Genomic DNA, 21,401 nt, shown 5'->3' with positions numbered 1-21,401 from the left:
AGAATTCAAGAGTGAAGAGCAAAGGTTTTTATGCTCTATTACCTGTCCCAACTTCAAAAGCTTGCTAACTATGACTAGCAAATATAAAATTTGTGCCTAATAGCCATAAGACAGAATTCATATTAATAAAGTATTAATCTATCTAATTTCATAGATTTCATAGACATTAGGGCTGGAAGGGACCTCAGGAGATCGAGTCCAGCCCCCTGCCCAAAGGGCAGGAAGTGGTCATAGGATCCCAGCAAGATAAGCATCCAATTTACTCTTGAAGGTGTTCAATGTAGGTGCTTGAACCACCTCCGCTGGCAGACTGTTCCAGACCTTGGGGGCTCGGACAGTAAAGAAATTCTTCCTTATGTCCAGCCTGAAGCGATCTTGCAGGAGTTTGTGACCGTTCGACCTCGTCATCCCTTGGGGCGCTCTGGTGAACAGATGTTCCCCCAGATCCTGGTGGTCACCCCTGATAAACTTATAGGTGGCCATCAGATCACCCCTGAGCCTGCGCTTTTCCAGGCTAAAGAGTCCCATGGCTCTCAGCCTGTCATCGTAAGATCTGTTTTCCTGACCTCTGATCATGCGCGTGGCTCTCCTCTGGACTCTCTCAAGCTTCTCCACATCCTTTTTGAATTGTGGAGCCCAAAACTGGATGCAGTACTCCAGCTGTGGCCTCACCAAGGCCGAGTACAAGGGGAGAATGACGTCCCGGGATTCGCTCGAGAAGCATCTATGGATGCATGCCGGCATTTGGTCGCTTTACTAGCCGCAGCATCGCATTGGAGGCTCATGTTCATCTTGTGGTCAATGATGACCCCCAAGTCTCTTTCTTCTGTAGTGCTAACCAATGTAGCACTGCCAAGCCTATAAGGGTGCTGCAGGTTTTTCCTCCCAAGATGGAGAACCTTGCATTTTTCGGTGTTAAACACCATGAGGTTCTCGTCTGCCCATTTGCTGAGCTTGTCCAGGTCAGCCTGGATCACCTGCCTATCTTCTGGCGTGGATGCTTTGCCCCAAAGTTTGGTGTCATCGGCGAACTTGGCCAGTCCACTCCTGACTCCAATGTCCACATCGTTAATGAAGATGTTGAACAGTATGGGTCCCAGGACAGAGCCTTGAGGGACCCCAGTGGTCACAGGGCACCATGATGAGTGACTGCCATCAATCACAACCCTCTGGGTCCGACCACGAAGCCAATTTCCCAGCCAGCGGATCGTGGTGGAGCCAAGGCCACAACTGGGCAGTTTGGCCAAGAGGTGATCATGGGATACCAGATCAAAAGCTTTTTTGAAGTCAAGATATATGACATCAATCTCTTCTCCCTTGTCCAGGTGATAGGTCACCTGGTCATAGAAGGAAATGAGATTGGTCAAACAAGACCTACCCGCAACAAACCCGTGCTGGCTGTCCCTTAGAATGTTAGCCTGGGCCAGTCCCTCAAGGGTGGCCTCCTTAATAAACTTTTCTAAGATCTTCCCCAGGATAGAAGTCAGGCTAATGGGCCTGTAGTTAGCCGGATCCACTCTCCTCCCTTTCTTGAAGATCGGCACCACATTGGCCTTCTTCCAGTAATATTTCCTTGGTAACAAGCAAGGTATAAATCTACTTATGTCCCAGCTATGTTACTATTTTTAAAGTTAAATTAGATCAAACTGGTAGCAGATTAGTAGTTCTAGGCAATACAAAGCTGACCACACTAGCTTAGCAGATGTTTTGCCTACATCCTGAAGTCATCTTGTTTATGGTTTTCTCACCTGTTCCTTTCTTTTGCCTGAAGTGGGGTTTGAAATAGGATAGAGCTAGGCTATTCTCACTGATGACAAAACAAGCAGCAATGGTCTCAATTTGCAGCAAGGGAAGTTTATGTAAGATATTAGGAAGAATTTTCTCACTAGGAGAGTAGTAAAACACCAAAACAGGTTACCCGGAGGTGGTGGAAGCTCCATCCTTGGATATTTTCAAACCCCACCTAGATAAAGCTTTGGCTGGGATGATCTAGTTGAGGCTGCTCCTACTTTGAGCAGAGCAGGCAGTTGGACTAGATGACCTCCTGAGGTCCCTTTGAACCCTCATTTTCTACGATTCTTCCCTTAGCTTTGCTTCTCAGTCTAACTTGACTTAAACTATTTTGTAGTCCTTTTGCAATTTAAGACCGAGCATTCTTCATCTTTAGAACACAACCCATTAAGACCTCTTTGGTTTAATCAGAGTGTTGTTATGCACCAAAGTATACTATGAATGCAACGAGTGACCGTCATACAAGACATAACATGAACAATTCCTGCCATGTCTCATTCAGTGTATCATAAGAAAAATGCTACATAAACAACCACATTCAATAGATGGAAAAATGCACTGTAATTTATGCAAATGAAGCTGGTCAAAAGCTAAGCACAGGCACCAATTGCAATCAAAAACTTGCCCCAAATAGTCCAGTATAGCTTATGAAGTTTTGCTGCCATGGGATAAACAGAAGCTTTCAAAGATGCAGAGGCATGTTTAAAAGCATCTGCTAGGTTTGCTGACAAGCTCGTAATGGCTTTGGCAATTTTTCTATTTGTACATCAATTCTTAATCAATAGCTCCACTAAACTCTTGCTCCATACTTTCCTAAAATGGCTTTTGTGTCATTCTTGGACTGTGTGGGACCTAACCTCACAGGAATAACTTTTAAGATGCTACCCAGTAGGCAACATTGATACGCACTTAGCTAGGGTTTCTTCTGAGAGAAAGAAGCTGGGAACAACTAGTTTGTGGCATGAATCCAATTAACACTGCACCTTTTCTTTAGTTTCATGTGTCATGGCATTTGTCAGTGGCATCGGTTCACTTTGTACCACATAGAATATGCTGATTCTCTGGTTACACTTCAGTATCCTTACCTACCAGTGCTAATGGCAGCATGACAAGCAATCTGAACTCACATGTGGTGGGTAGTTTTAAACTTAATATAGTAACAGGGACTATCCAATGACATCACCATTAATCAGTCCATAACCATTACTGTTATTTTTGTTTTAAAAACTGAATATACCCAATTGAGCATAGGTATATTTTGCAAAGTTCAGAGTACTGCTCCTATTGCCTGCGAGAAAGCATCACAAACTAACTTTACAGGTAACAATGCACTGTAGCATGTTAGGGACTAATTGGATATTTTATGCCTCTTGGCCTCATCAGAAGCCTTTGGTGGGCCAAAAACCATTTCTGTCTATTGTGCAACAAATGTATTTGTATTAGGCAAGAACCATCTGTCCATTCCCAGAAAAAAAGAATGAAATTGTGATATATTTTGTAGCAGGATTACCTTAAGCATAACTTCTAATGTTTCTTGATATTTATGCAGCCAAACTTCCTCAACAGGTTGATGACAATACTTAAAAGTCTTTGATATTTTTCCCTGTTTGCTCCAAGCCATACCCAGACCTTTGAGCACCTCAAGAAGTGATTTCCAACACAAAGTCCTGGGACCATATCATCCAAGTAATAACAAGGACCAGGAATGTCCTTGAAACCTTGGTCTATGACTCACCAACAAATATAAGAGAAGGGAATGCTATTCCAAACAAATCTGCGCATTCATTGTTATGTACTTCTTGCCAGATTCCCCGTCACGTCATTTTTGAGCTAGATTACTTTTACATAGATACTTACCAACAGTTAAATGAGGCTGATTACTCATCTACTTTAGGCAAAGCTACTTGCAAAGTAAGTGAACGGCCACAGATGGTTTTTCCCTTTATTGGCCCTGTTGGAATATGCTATTCATTCTGTCACCTTGCATAGAAATCCAGAGTGCTGTTAATTGAGATTTTTCTAGTTTTGTTGTTTGCTGCATCACAAAAGTGAATGAACAAGCTTCACAAGGTGTAGACATTTCTCCCTCTTTACTTACAGATGTTTTACTTTTTATGGTTCCAACACCATCCTGAAAGAACATTAAAATAAAAAAAATAAAAAAAATCAGCTCTAAAAAAACTTTCAGGTACATTGTAGCTTTGCTAGGTCTCACTTATATTCAGGTTTAGGCCCCAGTTCAGCAAGTATCTTTAAACAGTCAATGAAATTGCATGATTGAAGTTATGGACACCTAAGTACCTGGGCTTATCTGGAACCTTATCCATTTATCTTCTCCTGTATGCTTAAAATGGACTGAATGATTTTAAAAAGTTCCATGATCGATTCCAGACTAATGGAGTTGTGGCTTGCTCTCTAAAAATCAGCCCATTTCCTACAGAAAGAGTAGTAATATACATATATTTCTAATACTAGCTGTGATCTGTATGCATCAGGTAGGTGACCAGCAGATGGCTGGGTTGCACCATACATACATTGTACAAACAAGCAAGCAGTTCAATAGTGTTGCAACAGAAGATAGTTTTCCTTACTTCGCCAATTAAGATTAGATTAAGCTTTTACTAGTTTTTAGTATCCTAGGTTCACAGCAGTCAGTTTCTCTTAAGGATTAACTAAAACAAGTAGACACAAAGAAGGTTTTACTCCATACTTCAAAAATCCAAATGTTCTTTTTAAAAAAGAATATTGAAGGCAAAAATTATCCAAACTTTGCCATTTTTTTCTTTTTGGATAAAAACAGATAACAAGTTGGGCAAAAATAGTTCATTGACCTGACACTGTATTTTTCAGTAATTAAACTGTTTATCTGAAATACTAGTGCTTGGCTTTATTCTGCAGCATTGGGAATTGTTCAGAATTGGGATAGCACAGGATCTTACTTAATATATTCTACGTGACCACAAACAGAACTCATCTTTTTGAGGTACATCATCTGAATTGATTACAGGAGGTAAAGATTTGTATGGGTGATAACTTTTATTGGGCCAACTGTCTACAGGCAGTCCTCGGACTTACAACACAATTGGTTCCTGAAAATGGCGTCAAGTCAAAACACTGTAACTCAGAACCGATTTTCCCATAGGAAACAACGTTATAAATGGCGGATTGGTTCCTGAACCAAGGCCCGTTACCCTATTTTCACCAAAAATAACCCAGAATTTTGTACTTGATCAATTATAGCTGAGTAATACAGCTGTATTTATATTGTAAATAGCAATCATATTATTTGGAAGGACTTCTTTAATGCGACTTTGCTGGACTTTTTGAAAGGCTCTTGGTTGGACTTTCTGAAGGGTTCTTGGCTGGAGTCTTCTTAGGAGTTTTGGCAGTCTTGCCTGCTTTATTAAAGGAAGTGTCCAAGGAAGTTTGGATAGATGTTCTCCAGGGCAATGGATGACACAGCAACTTGTTTGCTGGCATGGCGTCGCATCAGATCAAGAGTTGTAAAGTTGAAACTGACCTCAGAGTTTCAATTTAGAAACATTATAACTCAAAACATTGTAAGTCGAGAACTGCCTGTAGTTAGAAGGGACAATGAACTTTCAGGTATCTTGCATGGTACCTTTACCCAGGTGTCTCCCACACTCCACCCTACTGCTGATGCACTGTTTTAATAAAATGTGATAAAACATTTAAAAATGAAATTAAGCAGACAGTACTCTTGTTCAGTTATACTGTATCAAGCACCCTCCTTTAATGTTAGCATTAACAGTAACTTGCCAGTGAAACATCTAGGATCCATTTATCAAAGGTGTTTACAAATAAAGCATTGATTAGTGGCAGAAGAGCTACAATTAACATGAAAGTAGATAATTAAAAGTAAAAGACCCTCCCCAAAATGATGTCAAAAACCCCACTGCTAACATGAATGTTTAAAAATACACACATAAATAATTTTCAATATTTTGGAACAACTTTATTGGTTATGAAATCTTATAAAACAATTTCAGAAATAATGTATAATCATGACTATTACATTGTAATTACATTTTGTTTTATATTTTATAATTTTCTGCAATTTAATTTCATTATTGAAATACATTGAAAAAATGGAAAAAGTTATATCCTCAAGATTTGAAGCAAGTAAGGCAGGGTCTTTTTTTAGTAAGAAAAGTCTTTCATTGCACTTTTCTAACAGTTTCTTCTCTTAAGCCTTATGCATATTTTTCTTAATAGGCAAAACACATTGTTTGGGTATTAAGCTAATAAAATTCACCTTTGTCTTCCCAAATTGTGTTACTGTATATTTTTTAAACACATGGAAACATTTATAAACCTAAAGCATAAAAGGATCATCATAGGCCCAATGGCTTAATAATTTTGACATTGCATTTGAATGCAGACACATCCTTCATAAAAAGGGAAGATACTTCAACACATTTACTTCCTTCTTTCCTTAAAAAAGTCAATTCCTTTCAGCTCTTCAGGCAGATAATCTTGGTTTACAGGCTCCTTGTACATGGGGTTATATTTATAGCCTTTTCCATATCCCAAGTCTTTCATGAGTCTGGTTGGAGCATTTCTCAAGTGCAGTGGAACAGGAGGAAGTGGTCCCTGGTGGCTTCTCAGGCATTCTTTGACTTTGCTGTATGCTCCATATATCTCTATAGACTTGGGTGCTCTGGCAAAGTAGACTACACACTGAGCTAGTAGAACCTGAAACGTGGAGCAAAAATGGTATCAATTTTTAGATTGGTATATATCCTAGAGTCTTGTGGAGTCAAAGGGCATAAGCCAGCCAAGTGCCTGAAAACTGTGCACTAGCTAGGAAAAGCTGGACTCTGGAAGTCAAGAAAACTGGTCAGCTTAGCTTCTATAACCATCAGAAAATTGGAAATCTCTAAGACTTTGGATATTTGAGAACCTCCAAGACTCTTTGTTTAAATAAAAACCTAACTTCAAGGATCTCCATTTCTTCCTTTACAGTTCATCAGTCAGACACCATAAAATGGTATGACTTTTAGACTGCAAGGTCTTTTAGGCAGTAACAATCATCTGATTTGTACATTGCATAGCACCTTAACTTGGTCTCTGTGCTACAACAACATGAATGTTAAATAGTAATGATAAATTTCTGCATAATATGGGTATTTGAAAACCAAAAAAAGGAGTTCTTAACTTAGGGTTTGGGCAAATGGTACAATTACTACAAAGTAATTCTGTTTTTAATACTAATATATTTCATATTCCAGGTCAAATTAGCCAAATCAGTTCCAAGTCATATTGGTTGAGCAGAACTCAATCATTCCAAAAACCATATTACTACAACTGGCAAGCTTCCTCCATCCCAGACCTAGCACCCTGAGACTTCAGATACCATTGACAGGCATCCTACGTGCAGGCCCAAACCCAGAGGTCTTGTGGCTTGGATACCCCCAGATACTACAGGCAAGCATCCTTCATCCCAGACTCTTTGGTCCGGGGTTTCAGATACTCCCTGCACTCAATCTTAGCTCGCAAGAGGCCGGAACTACACTTCATCTTTTTCTTTGTAGTAAAGAACAGACAAACAATCAATTGGCTACACCAGGGATAAGCAACATTTTTTGGCTGGAGTGCCAAAAAACACCATAATGCCTACCTCGGACGGTGCCAGAGTGCCGGCATAGCAGAAAAGCAAAATGAGGACAAGGGGTACATGGCAGGATGCCCTGCTTGTGCCCCTTGCCCCCCACCCAAAGCCCCTTGCTCCCAGCCCTGCTGCCCCTTGCCCCCTACCCAAAGCCCCTTCCCCGCCAGCTGCAGCTGTCTAGAGCCCAGGCTGGCTACAAACAGCTGTGCCTGGCTTATCACCTCTGTACCGGGAGCAGGGGAGAGACCGGGACTGTGCTGCCTCAGGCCCCGCCCCCACTACCCACTCCGAGGCACACCTGCACACGCCGGTGTACAGCTGATGCAGGAGCCCGGCACAGCTGTTTGGAGCCACCTGGCTGCAGCCGCCCCGGCTCAGGGGAGCTGCTGCCAGCTGGGATCCCGGGCTACTCAAAACAGGCAGCTGGGATGCTGCAAGCCCTACTGGGAGCAGTCCAGGCTCCGTCGCTGGCAGCAGCTTCCCGGAGCTGGGGCTGGCTATAGCGTGCCAAGCAAAATGGCGTCACATGCCATGCTCGACACGCGTGCCAGGGGTTACCAACCCCTGGGCTACACAATATAGCAGGTACTATTAAAGGCCTAGCTTTCAAGAGCTAGACAGCCTGTTTACAGTGAGCAAAAAGGTTCTTCCCTGGATAAAATTAAGTAAGAGAAGACAAACGATACACCGCTGTAACTTACACTCTTGTACCATTTCTCTTTACTCTCAAGGAGTGACTTTACCCTGCAGTGGAGTAACTACATCAGTGTAAGGCAATAAATCATGTGTCTGCTCCATTTCTATCACAGAATAAAATCAACTTACTTCAGAGTAAACAGGTGTCCATATCATTAGAATATTAAACTATGTGGCTGTGTTTATTTAGGAAACAAATCAAGAGTGCCAAGAAAAAAAATAACTTAGTTAAAACAGGTATACATGTCTGGTCAACCAAATCACATGAGGATTTTACCTCACATTCAGGCATGCCAATAAAATGACAACCTTGATAAGCAGCAACAGCCTGTGGTAATGCCAAAGGATCTGCTAGTCCTGCAACAAGAAGATCAAGTGATATTACATCAACAATCAACAACAAGTACATTAAAATCAACAATCTACAAAAGAGGTCTCTAGCTACTAAATGGTTGGGGACCAAATGCCCCATAGGCGACACCAGCAGGGCTGCATACCTGTGGACCACAGCAATGTAGCCAGACAGGACCTGTGCCTCCTGCACTGCACAGACACCCCTGCTGCACTCCATGGGCAGCCACTACACTGCTGCACCCAACCCTGCACACCACTGCACTGTGCACACATACAAGCATTCTCCCATCACCACCATGCACCAGTGTGGCCCCAGCCTCACCTTCAGCTTTATCACCTCACTCCTTGCAGCAGGGGTAGGCAGCAAAAACCAGAGAAGGGAGAAGGAGCCTGGAGCCCCTAGTTCAAGGGTGGGCAAAATGTGACCCATGGGCTGAATGCAGCCCACCAGGCCATTCTATCTGGCTTGTGGGGCCCCTAAAAAATTTAGACAATTAATATTTATCTGCCTCTGGCTGCCTGTCATGAAATAATTGCCTGCCCCTGCCTTAGCTGCTCTTGCAGCCAGAGAGAAGTGAGAAGTGGCAGTCAGGCAGGAGCCTGTGGTCCACATGCCACTAATTGGACACCCCTGATCCACTGTAAGCAGCGCATTTTTTCAATTATATTACCAAGTCAGCCACCTACTACTGAAAGGAAGGTTGCATGTGTATATTTCAGAATTGCATTGCAAATACCAGAATCTCAGATACTGGAACTGTGGATAACATAAGGAGATGACTAATTCACAGTCAACAAGATTGTAGAATCACGGTGCATAAGCCATCTACGTGCCTCAAAGCTGAGTGCCAGCTAGAAAGAGCTAAATTCTTCAAGCCAAGAAGACTTGTTTGCTTAGCTTCTATAATCAGAAAATTAGAAATCTCTAAGGCTTTGGATATTTGAGAACCTCAAAGCTTTTGTATTTAATAAAAGTCTAACTTCTATGGTCTCAAGTTGCATCAAGGGAAGTTTAAATTAGATACTAGGAAAAACTCTCACTAGGAAGATAGTAAAGCACTGGGACAGGGTACCCTGAGAGACTGTGGAATCTCCATCCCTAGAGGTTTTTAAGACCCACCTAGACAAAGCCTTGGCTGGGATAATCTAGTTGGGGATGACCCTGCTTTGAGCAGTAGGTTGGACTATTTCAGCAGTTCTCAACCTTTTGCACCTTACATCCCACCTACATCAAGTCAAAAAATCCTGGTCCCACCAGTGGGCAAGCAGGGGGGCGTCCCCCCCCCCGAGGCCTGTCAAAGAGTGGGGGGGCACTCAGAGGCCAGTCAAAGAGCAGGGCAGGGGGGTTCCCCCTCTGGCCGATCGAAGCACGCAAAAGTGAAACCAGAAATCCTACCATGGCACTTCCAGTTTTGCCACCATGACCTGAGTCTCGCCTAGAGGACCTGTGTGTCCCACCAGTGGGATGCATCCCACTGGTTAAGAAACCCTGGACTAGATCTCCTGAAGTCCCTTCCAACCCTAATCATATCTATGATTTGAAGCACAGAAGACAGCAACATTGATGCAAAGACCAATGGCAACAGCTTGTGGTTACAACTGGTAAGTTCATAACAGCCATAAGAAAGAAAATAGTGAAGAGAAAAAGGAAAAGAGATCAAAGATGTCTTGTATTTATCCTACAAAATAGTACACATATTAGTTGGTCCGCTGATTGCAGTGGGAAACTGTTGCAAAAATAAAGTAAAGCATCTGCAGTGGGAACCAGATCTGACATACCAAAAGAAGACATGCCAACACAGTTGCCCAGAGTTCCTGGTAGACCACTGAACAACACCTCCAGAGGTTAAAATCCCACTTTACAAGTCGTGGTGGGCAAGTAGACCTTGCTGCAGCATAGCCAAGGAGGTGGGACATGCACATTGGCAGTATAGTAGTCATGAGCCTGTCACACTGGCTAAAACATTCCCATACACATAATGCTAATACATACCTATATCCTCACTTGCAAACCTCACCAGCCTTCTTGCCACATACAGTGGATCCTCACCACCTTCAAGCATCCGGGCAAGCCAGTAGAGGGAAGCATTTTCATCTGAGCCTCGCATAGATTTATGAAGTGCTGATATGCAATTGTAATGCTCTTCACCTATTTAGAGAGAGAAAAACTGTGGCAAAAGCCTACATGCAAGAATTTAAAATTCATAAACAAAAGTCCTACTCTGAATAGTATTTGTTAGACTACAACTATTAACATGGGAAGAAAGGCAAGGGTGGGGGTGTGGAAGTCACATTTTTAAGCCAGAATTGACCAACCTGGGAAACCTGGAGAGGTATGGAAAGAAACTTAGGCAAGACAGTGGACAGTATGTCAGATATCAGCTTGCTTTGTTATATGGCAAATAAATAAATAAATGAATAAGTCAAACCAACTTATCTTTCCAGTGAATAAACAGATGTAGTATATACATCACATAGCCTGGAGGAAACAATTGGTATATGCAGCCTTGTACAATTGCGTGAAATTCTATTCCCAGCAGTAGGCATTTGCATTGCCAGAAAGACTCAGACAAGCTGACAGGAGCTCAGAGGAATAAAACAATGTGATTAAGTAAGGGACTGGAAGGACTTATGATTGAAATTTGATATGTGTACCTTGGCTGGCTAATGACTTCAATGGGGCACAAAGGAGGATCAAAAGAGTTTCCTGCAATGCAAATGAGACTATGGAAAACAAAGGTAAAGAGATAATTTATATATGCATTTTTCCCCCCGTGACCCTGTGTTTCAGTTTCAATTGTTATATCTATATGTAAGCTTAGAAGAGGCTTTTGCTTAATTGTATTGGTTTTAATGTTCCTCATTATCTGCATTTCATCCCTCCCACCCAAATGCCTAGTATGCTTTGGCTTGCAGATGCCATAAATATAAAGTGCACTAGTAAGGCAACTGACTGCATACATGGGTATCTGTTAAATTTCTTTTCCTCCTACAGCCAAAAAGATTTACAACTATATCAGAACACATCATTAAAACTGCTAGGCATTGCATGATAAAAACTGTGCGCATTAGCTTGAGAACTACAGCCCAAAACCATGACCACAAATGCCCAAAACTATTACCACTGGGGACTTGTACACGTTTGCACCGCAGTGCGATGCTTTTAAAAGCACCCAGCACTCTGATGCATGCATTTGTATAAATGGCAAAATGCACATCAGCACTGAGAAAATGGTGGCAGCACACTTCTGAAGTAAAACACATCCAAGCTGTAAAAAAGTTCAAAAGCACACTGCCATCATTTTCTCAGTGCTGACGTGCATTTTGCCATTTATACAAATGCATACAATGCAGCACCAGGTGCGTCAGCTCGCGCACAGAACAGACTCGATTAATCAAGTCTGCTCTGATGCACAGGATCTCTGGCGTTTTGGAACAGACAAATGTATGCTTATAAACGCCCATTTAGCTGATCTGATAAATGCCGACTCATCGTCTCTTAGGGACATCGATGGCAACAGGATTGGGAGCCAATTCTTTGGTTGTTATAATTATCATATATTTTTATTCTTTCCAGATTTTAGGCTCACAAGTGTGGGGCTTTTGAAACATACAAGAATTCAGACATCTATTTTTAACAGTAGTCCACACAAAGAGCCCACTGATATACAGTCATTATCATGCCAGCATAAACAGTGCCTCTGTGCCCCGCCATAGCACTCAAGCTTTCAACTTGAGCTGGTATGTAGAAACTTAAGCAGCTGAACCTGCATCATGCTTTTGGAAGAGACACCTCATGGTCTCTTAAAAGGAAGGAAGAAGGCCTTTAAATATCTAGAAACTTTTTTTTATAAAAAAAAGTCATTACCCATTGGCTGGGTAATGACTTCAATGGGGGCACACTTGCCCTTTTTTCCCCCCTGGTCAAATGCTTTCATGTGCCATTTAGGCATTTAAATCCTAAAACTATACTATTATGATAAAGTACAGTAGTATTAGTCTACTGTGCATTAACCATCATGAGAAACTGATGGAATTGGGGTAGCCTACTGCACATTTATTTAATAATTCCTTTTGCAAGTGCTAAATGTAATGCTCAGTAGACACTGCACATTAATGAATGTGTAGTCATACCCAGAAACACTTAAAAATACATACCACAGAGCAGGAGACTATATTTTAAAATATGAAGGAAATTATATAATTATGCACACACACACACTTCTCCATTTCCTTCCCCATAAAGTTACTTTTGTCATTCAGTATCCCCCAAAATTTGATTAGACTGGCCACCATGAACCACCCTACAACCCACCTTTTTTTTTTTAAATGGTTTGGACAGTATCTAAGCCAGGGGCAAGCAAAATATGGCCCATGGGCTGGATCTGGCCTGCCAAGCAATTTAATCTGCAGGCTGGTGCCTACCAAATTCACTGCATCTGATCCAGCCCCAAGCTGCCCCAGCTGTGCTTGCATGGCACCAAGCCCTGCTCACTTCCATGGAGGTAGAGCACACTGCATTCCCACTCTTGCTCATAGGATAGCACTGACCCCGGTCCAGCAGGTAGGGGAATAGCGGCCAGCAGGGGGTAGAGGGAGTGGCAGCAGTGGTAAGCAGGAAGCAGTGGCAGCAGTGGGCAGTCAGGAGGGAAATAGGAAAGTGGCAGGGAAGGGTGGCAGCAGAGGCAGAAGTGGCAGTGGTGGCAGGTGGAGGAGTGGCGGCATCTGGGCGAGCTGGTGACCCGGCCCTACTCACCACCACGCATGGGACATAGGAAATGGTGGGGATCCCTGCACTATGGGGCTGGAATAGCTCTGGCCCTCTCCCTGCTGCCCTGGATGAGCCTCATGACCAGGACCACCAGCTTCATCACATGGGGGGCTGGCAGTGCACAGTTTGGGCATAGGAGCCCCACGCAATGGAGCCAGTGGGCCAGCCAGGTGCAGTCCTGGGGCTTGCCAGGACTGTGCACTGCTGGGATGCTCTGCCTGCCGCAGACTGTGAGCACCCCGAGATTCCACTGCCTGTTGCTGATGCTGGCAGCCGAGGCAATGCACAATGGTAGTGGGCCGTGTTTTGTAAAAGGGGGTCCCACAGGTACATCCCACCATACACACACATCCACTCTCCCCCACACCTACCTGATACCCACACATGTACCCACACACCCCTGACACCCTCTAGCCACCCTCTCTACACACCCCACTGCCTCCACAAACCTCATACCCACACATCCACACAAACCCCCCATACTCAGCCACACCTTATTATTCAAACGTATACCTACGCATTATTATTCAAATGTATTGAGCTTTGAATCATGTCAGAGTTTTCCATAATGCTAAGCACAATACAACAATCCAAAAGGACAGTCCCTGCCCTTTTGAATCAAAGGAAAAGCTTGTCAGCCTACAGATAAGGGAGGGACAGCAAACACAACAAAAAAACCAGAACAACAGGGCTGAGGAGATCTTTTTTATCTTGAACTTAACTGAAAGAAAGAATGTAAAACCTGTTTCTAAACAACTATGCATTCATGGACTTTGCTTCTTCATGAAGTATGAAAGAATTTAATAATTTGAGAGTATTTCTAAGGTAATAACCATATCTCAGACTAAATGAATTCAGAGACTGAAAATGCATTAACACAAGCTAGGGTTTCCTTACGTTTTATCTTTGATATTTTTCAATTAAATCAACATTAATAGTACATCAAAAAAAAATCAGATGACCACATACACAAAATACTTACCATGGAGCAGCTGAAGTACACCAAGGCCCTACCCCTTTTAACTCTTTAAATGTGTTTAACCCTTCAGATTTGTTTGTGGGTCCCCACACTCAATCACACAGAATACAAGATACTTCATGGGATAGAATCATAGAAAATTAGGGTTAGAAGGGACCTCAGGAGGTCATCTAGTACAACCCCTTGATCAAAGCAGGACCATCCCCAACTAGATTATTCCAGCCAGATAGGGAGAAAGTAAATTTTAGAAGAAGTATAATCCAAGATACACCTAGTAGAGACAACATTTTCATAGTCCAAATCCACATCCAAAAAAGTCAACCAGGTAAATGGCATGAATCTGAGCGTATTTGAACTTAGAATAAGGAAATAGTTAAGCTGTCTATATTTGAATCAGTCGTTACGAGAGAAGCAAGCTATGGCAATGGATGCCTTCCAAGAAGACAAATTGGACATAGGACTGGAACTTATGTATATAGGCAGGAACTGAGATGTTCAGAATTTCAGAGTATCGGGCCACAAAGAAAGAACAAACTGGCAAAGGATGGAAAAACTGGATGTAACACTGAGCCTAGTAAGTGAAATCTGACATTTCCCTAATCACAGCCACAAATTCTTCTGTATCTCCAATTCAATTCATTACTATTTTTTGTCTCCTGTTCTGTATCTTTTGCCTCCCTCCTTTTTCAATCAGAGCTGCTGGGTTAGGTGACCTTTGCCCAAAAATTGCTTTCATGGCCAGCATTTTCCCTTCATTTGTAACAGGAACCTTGAAAGCATCATATAAAATTTAAAAATAAACCCTACAAATCTCTCATCACAGTTTCAAGTAGTGACATAATTAAAGATAATCCAGCATATCTGATCTTCTGGAAAATTAAGTCAACCAATTTTCCAAACATTTCTTGGTTTAATCATTAGAGGCTAAGATGCATAGTCACTCAACTATTACCAAAGCTCTAGCATATAAACACAAGGAAACTCAAGTAATCCTTAATATTAAATCTGTAATTCCCATCACTACTGCATAGAACGGTACAAATGGACAGTGTTTGAGACCCACAATGTTGCCAAGTCATGAATTTAGTAAGAGCAGGTACCAAATTAGAAATCCTTTAACACCATTACACATATACAACCTGACATACATAAACTACAAAATGCATTACCTTATAAAGGAATTCTAAAAATAAAGTGAACTGTTCAGTTTCTTTAACCAGCATTTTGTTTGAGAGCTTGGGGACTTCCAAACAGAATGAATATGCCACTGAAGATTTCCAACTTCCCACAAATGAAAATATACATACATATTTTCAAAACCACAACAACCTGAAGTGCTAAATATTTTTCCACCACATCTGAGCGTCTCTAATGACCTGTGTACTGGCCAAAATTACCTATTGTTTACTGGAAAATAGAGATGCAACATCAGATTCAAAATGTCATTTCTGGATTCCAGGTCAGACATTTTTCATCCTCCACAATAATTACAATAAAATACAAACTACAGAGTCCGACTAGTTCAATATGTTAAAGAGGTACTACACTGCTCTAAAGTATCCTTCTTATCTCATTAGATACTCTTTCTCTCACTACATTCCTAAATACGAGAGGGATCTTAGCTAGAAGCGAAGAAAGTTCCACGGCATCTTGGTGTAGAAAAGGTTGGCACAGTCAGCATTAAAGATATAGAAATTTACTAGTGCTGTAAGAGAAAGTAGTCTTGTTACGTTAAAGGGGATATATACCACTTCAGAGCGCCTATTTTCTGTATTGTGTATTAAAATGTCTGTATTAAAAACGGTACACTGGTTCTTTAGAAAGTATCATCCGAGCCAAAGCAAAGCCCTGGAACAATACATTCAAGATGAACCATTTAAAGCTGAGAGTTAAGTAATTTATTTAACTGATATACTTCCCAGGAACATGTGGCATTTATTATTCCCCCCACCCCATCTACTTAACACCACCATTCCATGCACAACATCTTACAACTTTTCAGTAAGCAGCCACCCTCCACCTGTCCTCACCCACAGACTTCTTTGGTAAAGACAGCAGGGTTCTTCCATAGCAGCTCACATGAGAAGCAAACCTTGTCTGGACAGGTGTGTAGTAGCGGGTTCTACAACTACCTGCTATCCGCCTTTCAAGTTGAATCTATTAGGCCTTACATTGTGTCTATCACCTAAGAGGCTGTTTCTCCAGGGCTCAGGGGAGAACTAGAAAAGAAGGAAGCAAAGATTGTCACACACACTGGAAACACTTAAGTCTTGCTGGCCTTATGAAGCCAGTGCTCAGGAACCAGGGTATGACTCTGAACACCTGTGTTTCACAGATTGTGGTTTCTACCCAACCTACTAACTTCCACAGCAAATAGTGAACTAAAGGCTTTTATCTTCCCGAAGGCATGTACTGCAGCTCCCTGTTGAGAACAGCATGCTGATTTATTACACATGATGTGCTTTTGAGAAATCAGGAGACATTTAAAAAAAAATAAGGTTAATAAATAGCAGCACAAGTCTAAATGATTCATCTGAAAGGGGAAGCATGCTCTGTGACAGATGTGAGTATATGCAAGCTGCTCCCTACTTTCATGATCCTCACAATCTGAAACAACATCTAGAGAATCAGATCAGTTTGGAATGCCTCATGCGAATGACAGCATCCACTGTCAACTATGGCCACTCATCTATCACCATTTGGGGTTTAAATAGCTTCCCACTGGCTCTAGATGGAGAAGAGATTTCTGTCATGGAAGTTGAAGGTCCGTGACAATATTCTCCACCTTGGGTAGCTTGAGTGTAAACCAATATAATCTCATAAAAATGCATTCTGAATTGTCCCCAAAATACACTTGACTCAAAGAGCTGTGAAAGAGAGAAGAAAAAAAAACCCAACTCAATTTGATTCTCATTTGTGGGTGCCAGTAATTATAGCATAAATAAGCTGGAAGATGAGCCTGTTTGACTGAAGATGTAGCCAGGGAGCCCACTGATGGCTTTTTTGGTGGGGAAATAAATCCAGACCCTCTCTAAAGGTAAAAAACCTCTTCAAGACTCATTTTTAAACCCATACCAGCTAAAACAAATCATTCACATTAATGGGTATTCATATTTGTATTAAATGATGTAACCTTTAGTTATTAAATTATGTAGTTCTTGCTGGATAGCACTACCTTGAAAGCTGCTAATTTACATGCTCACCTGCTCGGTCATAAAGGATATGAGACCGTTGTAGTCCTTCCTTCACATGCTCTTCTGTTATAAGAACTGTATCTGCAGGATACGTGCGCATACTATTTTGATGAGAGCTTTTTCCTGCAGTTAATCTGGCCTGAACAGCCAGCTGAAGTCCGTTCAATCCAGTTCTTGCATCACCATCACAGAGGTAGGCAAGAGTATGGAGAGCTTTCTCCTCTATGCACACTGGAGACCTGCAACAGAATCATTCCCATCATTTCCCTTTTCAGATTGCATTTGTGCATAATAATATACCATGAAGCAAGGTAACACTTCTATACAGGGTTCATAGTTTCATAGTTTCTAGGGTCGGAAGGGACCTGAGCAGATCATCTAGTCCAACCCCCTGCCATGACAGGAAAGAATACTGGGGTCAAATGACCCCAGCAAGATGTTCATCTAACCTCCTCTTAAACACCCCCAGGGTAGGAGCCTGCAACACTTCTCTTGGAAGCTGGTTCCAGACCCTAGCCGCCCTGGCTGTGAAGTAGCGCCTCCTGATATCTAACCTAAACCTACCCTCTGCCAGCTTGTCACCATTATTCCTGGAATAATCCAGAAGCAGCTGGATTTAGGGTTTATCTTTAACTCATTACAATCTGTTTAAGTTTTGGAGGGACCTGGAGAACAGTATGTGACCTATGTGCTATGTGCATACAGCACTTAAGTACGATACATGTGTTCAAACTGAAGGGGGAGGTTTCAGCTATCCCTTAACTTCCTTGTTTTTTAAAATCAGTTGGAACAATTTAATAGAAGTTTAGGATGCATTTAAGATTCATCCTATCTACCTCATAGGAGTATTAAGAGGCATCAAAAAACTTTACTCAATCAAAATTTAATAAAACACTTTAAGTTCCTTAGATGGAAGGCATATATGAAATGTGACTGCCAAAGTAAGATGGATTATGTAATGAATATAAACTTTGAAACTATTGTCAACAAGGGAACTGCCACAAGAGGGCCATATTCAAGACAGTACTTAGTACGGCCATGAGAAATTTCACCAAATGTTTAATTTTGAAGCTGTTTCGAAGCGTTTTGAGCTTGAAACAGTGAAATTGAAACAAAACAAAAAGCTTCAAAACAGCTTCAAAATGAAATGAGGACACTTGAAACATTTCAAAACGTTTCAAGTTTCGAAGCAGCCCAGTGGCAGTAGGCAGGGGAGAGCCAGGGCTGCACTCCGAGTGGCTCCATAGCCCCATGGCGCTCAACCCGGCAGGGAGCGCAGCCCTGGCTCTCCTAATCTCCCACCCCCAGATCTGTGCACCAGATGAGACAAGGCTGCCTCGGACCAGCAGCAGCATGAAATCTTCCCCAGCGCTGGGCACATCCTAGGTGGCAGGGCAGCCTCCATTCATCTGGCATGCAGACCTGGGGGCTCTCACCCCAGGAGGAGTCCAGCACAGCCCCGCAACCCTCCCAGGGGGACAAGCCCCCAGATCTGTCCGCCGGATGACAGGAAGCTGTCACTGCCAACAAATATCAGTTATCCTTTGAACAGTTTGAGGTGTAATTTCCCAGAACCTTCTGTACCTATCTCCTTGAAATCTGACAGGCTTCATGCCCTCAGAACAAGCTACCATCCCTGCAATTCTCATTCGAATCAGACAAGAAATGACAAGGTTTTAGACATTTTCATGATTCCTCATTATAACTTACAGGTGAAACATCAAAACGTGTTGAAACAGGAAACTGCTTCGACAAAACAAAATGGAACAGTGCTTTGAAACAAAACAAACGAAACACTGTCCCTTCAAAATGGCGAAAAGGATATCAAGATGAAACGATGGTGTTTCACACAGCCCTAGTACTCAGGGCATTTTTCAAAGAATTTAAAGTTTGATTCATAGTGGGTAAGTATCTTGGACAACATAAAAGAGCTTAATGATCTGTGCAACTCAGGGCCACAAGTGTACGAATAAAACTAAGATAAGGGGAGGAAAGCCATTAAAATGCATACAAGTTATGGTACACAGTGTAATACTGCACTCACACTAAGTACATTGAGAGAGAAACTCCAGGCACAGAAAAGCTCATAATATACAGATACAAGACCAAAAAAAAAAAAACAGGAGAAGAAAGGGATGCACCAAGAAATAAAGTGACCAAGGCCACACAGCAGGTCCGTGGCAAGGCTGGGAATACAACCCAGATCTCTCAACTCTCCATCTAGTGCCCTGTTCACACTGCCTCCCACTTAATGGATACTGATGTTTGCATACTGTTGTTAATTAGATCCTCAAATTTTAATTCTGTAGACCAGAGATTAAAAGATGGAGGATATACCCAATTTATTTAAATAGGCAGAAGCTACTATAGTTAAAAGGCAGCATATACAATATAGCTATGCCATTACCACCCCGGACTGAAAAAATCAGCAGTTACATCCCTCAAGTGGAAATCAGTGTGAAGATAGGACTAAGACATTCTTACTGGACATCACAGTGCTCTAGATAATTCAGGATTTACTCACAGCTCTACACTGTTTACTGGAAGATTTACTGCATCATCATTAATAGTGTACAAAGAGGCTAGCCATCCATACCAGGATTTCCAGATACACTGATCTACTAATTATCTACTGATACACTGATCTACTAATTATTATTTGGTCTGATTCTTTATTAGGGTTGTGATAAATAATCTTAGTTAAGAGTGCAGCAGCTGTGAGTAGCTCTGAAATTACAGGTACACTAGCAGCAGTAATCTATTTTGTCCTCAGCTAGCCAATAGCAGTGCAAAATGCCAACACTAGACCTATAAAACTTTTTTGTTGTTGTTTGCATACTCAATGCATGCTTTTTGGTCTCATACAGGAGGCACATTTTTTTTGCTAAAGCAACAGACATGTACATCCTCTGCTTCAGTTCTCCTTCCTTTCATGAGGAATTTGTATTCAGTACGTAAGACAACACTACACAGGTGCTGCAAAAGCCTCAAGGATGCAGCGTGAAGCCTAGGAACTCTCCTGCTCCCAAATTAGGAGGAATGTTAGCAACAGAGACTAGTCAATCTATGTATTCTTCTACCTGTTCATACTCTTGAAACAGTTTTTTACTGCAGGTTCCCAAACCAAGGGCCATGATCCCAAGTGAGGTCATGAGCCCAGTAACCACATTTCCAGGGCTTACAAGCTGATCAGAAGTGGGTTTAGACCTGCAAAGACTGGAAACTACTGATATAAAAAGGAACCCCACAGAGCCATATCCCGGGCACACCACCTACTCTGCAGGCTCCACACCCTTTGCGCAGAATGGCCGCTACATTTTCCTGTCAAGGGACATCCTCTCCCCTCAGGTATTTGTGACAGTCGGGAATGGCGTAACTATCACATAGATACCTAGCTTTTCTAAGAGAAGGTTCCAACAGCGCAGACGAGAGGCAGCTGCATGTACAGTAAACTCACTGTACATGTACATCCGTCTCTCTAAAGAGCAGGTATCAAGATTCATCCTTCAGTGCTACAGTTGGTCACTGGTATTTGTTATGAGTTTTGAAACAAACCAGTAGATGCCCAATTGGTTGTATCTGGATAAAAGGATATTTTTAAAGCACGGCAGTCAGTGCAGGCACTTATGATACCACAACTGTTTATATCACTGGAGAGCAGGGGCAAATCATGCTGGATATTTGCAAAATGAAACGCTTTGGATTTCCAGTCTGGAAGATGAATGAAGAGGATTCACAAATGAAATCCTAAGGACTAGACACTTAGCTTGATTTTCAAAAAAGCGCAGGAAGTACTTCAGGCTTCTTTCTTACTCTGCCAATGCTAACTAAATCTCACCTTGCATCCAATGGCCCAGACACACGATTAGGACTCAAATGAGCTGGTAAAGACTGCAGATCCCCATTTACTATGTTTGCTAAGAGCCAATTTCAATCAGACCTTAACCTGGTTGAAACCTACAGAGCTTACTGCAGTTGTTGTGT

General features: G+C 42.0%; 1 protein-coding gene across 4 annotated transcripts in view; it reads right to left on the bottom strand.

The window, feature by feature from the left end:
• Positions 1-5,742: 5,742 nt before the first annotated feature.
• WRNIP1 (WRN helicase interacting protein 1) overlaps positions 5,743-21,401 on the bottom strand; it is a 32,084-nt gene continuing 16,425 nt past the window's right edge. Inside the window, exons 4-7 of one of the 4 annotated variants that reach the window (XM_090039389.1) lie at positions 17,427-17,656; positions 10,467-10,622; positions 8,429-8,476; positions 5,743-6,507 (exon numbers count right to left, since the gene is read on the bottom strand). In XM_090039389.1, the coding sequence (XP_089895515.1) occupies positions 6,323-6,507; positions 8,429-8,476; positions 10,467-10,622; positions 17,427-17,656 (619 nt within the window). In that variant the 3' untranslated portion in view covers positions 5,743-6,322. Of the gene's footprint in view, positions 6,508-8,396; positions 8,477-10,466; positions 10,623-17,426; positions 17,657-21,401 lie in introns of all 4 variants that reach the window. The other 3 variants (XM_090039388.1, XM_090039391.1, XM_090039390.1) reach the window with 3 other exon arrangements.

Source organism: Crocodylus siamensis, chromosome 3 (genome assembly GCF_052110815.1).
Source record: "Crocodylus siamensis isolate JL-2025a chromosome 3, ASM5211081v1, whole genome shotgun sequence".
In the NCBI taxonomy this organism is placed as follows: Eukaryota; Metazoa; Chordata; order Crocodylia; family Crocodylidae; genus Crocodylus; species Crocodylus siamensis.
Note: the sequence above shows the minus strand (reverse complement) of the source record. Positions and strands in the feature narration are given on the sequence as shown.